This window comes from Nicotiana sylvestris, chromosome 2, assembly GCF_000393655.2.
Source record: "Nicotiana sylvestris chromosome 2, ASM39365v2, whole genome shotgun sequence".
Taxonomy (NCBI): Eukaryota; Viridiplantae; Streptophyta; class Magnoliopsida; order Solanales; family Solanaceae; genus Nicotiana; species Nicotiana sylvestris.
The window spans coordinates 122588562-122590453 of record NC_091058.1 but is presented as its reverse complement, the minus strand read 5'-3'; the positions used below and the strand labels follow the sequence as shown (position 1 = coordinate 122590453).

General features: G+C 36.9%; 1 protein-coding gene across 1 annotated transcript; it reads left to right on the top strand.

Annotated features, from left to right (window-relative positions):
- Positions 1 to 264: 264 nt before the first annotated feature.
- LOC138885517 (uncharacterized) lies at positions 265 to 1389 on the top strand. The gene is made up of 3 exons (XM_070166474.1): positions 265 to 487; positions 623 to 753; positions 877 to 1389. The coding sequence occupies exons 1-3, from the start codon at positions 265 to 267 to the stop codon at positions 1387 to 1389; spliced, it is 867 nt and encodes a 288-aa protein (XP_070022575.1).
- Positions 1390 to 1892: the final 503 nt, after the last annotated feature.

The window sequence follows — 1892 nt, the reverse complement described above, 5'->3', positions numbered from 1 at the left end:
GTTGGGAACAATGGATTCCAATCTCTGAGAAATGATCAAGTAAATAGTGACCCAGGCACAAGCTGATGCAGATGAGGAGTGGAAGGGTGCAAGAGCTGTATCAAGGTACTCATTTCATACAAGTATGAGTGTGATCACATGGAATGTTAGGGGATTGAATAAAACCTATAAGCAAAAGGAGATAAAAAGTTAATAAAAGTAAATAAAAAAGCAGTAATAGCTCTAGTTGAGCACAGAATAAAGGAACAGAAAACTAGAGATGTAATGGAGAAGATTGCACCTGGATGGAAATGGATAACTAACTTTAGTACAATGAACAAAAGTACAATTTTGGTGATTTGGGATCCTAGAATCTATGTGTTTGTCCCAATTGAAATTGATGAGCAGCTAATACATGGTCAGCTCAAAGCAGTCTCAAAGTTGGTTACATTTGGATTTACAGCAATCTATGGCCTACACACTATCAAAGACAGGCAGAGTTTATGGAGTAAGTTGAGACAGATTCACAATACACAAATTGGTTAGAAATGGGAGATTACAATGATGTGTAAATGACCAAGATAGACAACATGGCTCGGTGGTACAAGATATAGAGACAAAAGACTTCAAAGATTTCATGAAGGATATGGGATGAATGGGTTACAAACTGTGGGAAGGGACTATACCCGGACTAATAATCATACTTATAGTAGAATAGACAGGGGACTGGTTAATGCTAATTGGATGCTGACAATGCCAAGTTTGAGAATACAGGTGCTAGAGCCATCTGTGTCTGATCACTCTCCACTTAAGCTAATGATTACACAGATATAGAGGAAGAAGAATAGGCCATTTCGATTCTTTAATTGTATAGCAGATCATCCTCAATTTATACAGTATGTTGAACAAGTATGGAGTGTTGATGGAATAAAGGAAATGATGCAGGAAGTATGGAATAAGCTCAAAAGGGTCAAGGAGATTACAAAAGGGATAAACACTCAACATTATCAAGGGGTGGACAATAGAATTAACAAAACAAGGAAGGAGTTGCTAGCTGTTCAAGAGGAGATAAGTGATAGAATGCAACAACCAGACTTAATTGAGAAGGAGAAAACATTAAAATGTGAATTAGAAAAATGGTCACTGATTGAAGAGAATGTCTACAAGAAAAGATCCAAAGTCCAATGGCTGAAACTGGGAGACTCCAACTCTACTTATTTCTTTGTACAAATGAAGAACAGGAATAACTTGAATGGTATCCGGGCTCTAGCAAATGAATTGGGGGTCCAAATAATGCTAGACAAAGACATAGAGGCAGAAATATTAGGATATTATAAGAAATTGTTGGGTTCAAGAGCAGAAAGTATACCTGCTATTAATCCAAATGTCATGAAAATGGGAGCATATTAAGTAGGGAGCAACAGTTGCAACTCATCCAACTAGTGACTAAAGAGGAAGTTTGGTTAGCATTGAAGGATATTAGTGATTTAAAAGCACCTGGTTATGATGGATTTAATGCACTTTTTTCAAAAAAGTATGGGAAGTCATAGGAGACGATGTGACTAAGGCTGTTCTAGAGTTCTTTAAATCAGCTCAAATGTACAGACCTATCAACTGCACAATAATCACATTGATCCCTAAAGTAAGAAATATCACCAGTATTAAAGAATACAGACCAATCTCTTGTTGTACTGCTTTGTATAAAGTGATCTCTAAGGTCTTAACTAAGAGATTACAAAGGGTGATGGATGCACTAATTGATAAAACACAGTTTGTCTTTGTTCCTAGAAGGGTGATAGCAGACAACATTATTCTTAGCCATGAACTTGTCAACGGATATGGAAGGAGAGGGGTGTCACCAAGGTGTATGATGAAACTGGATATGCAAAAGGCATATGATTCTATTGAATGGG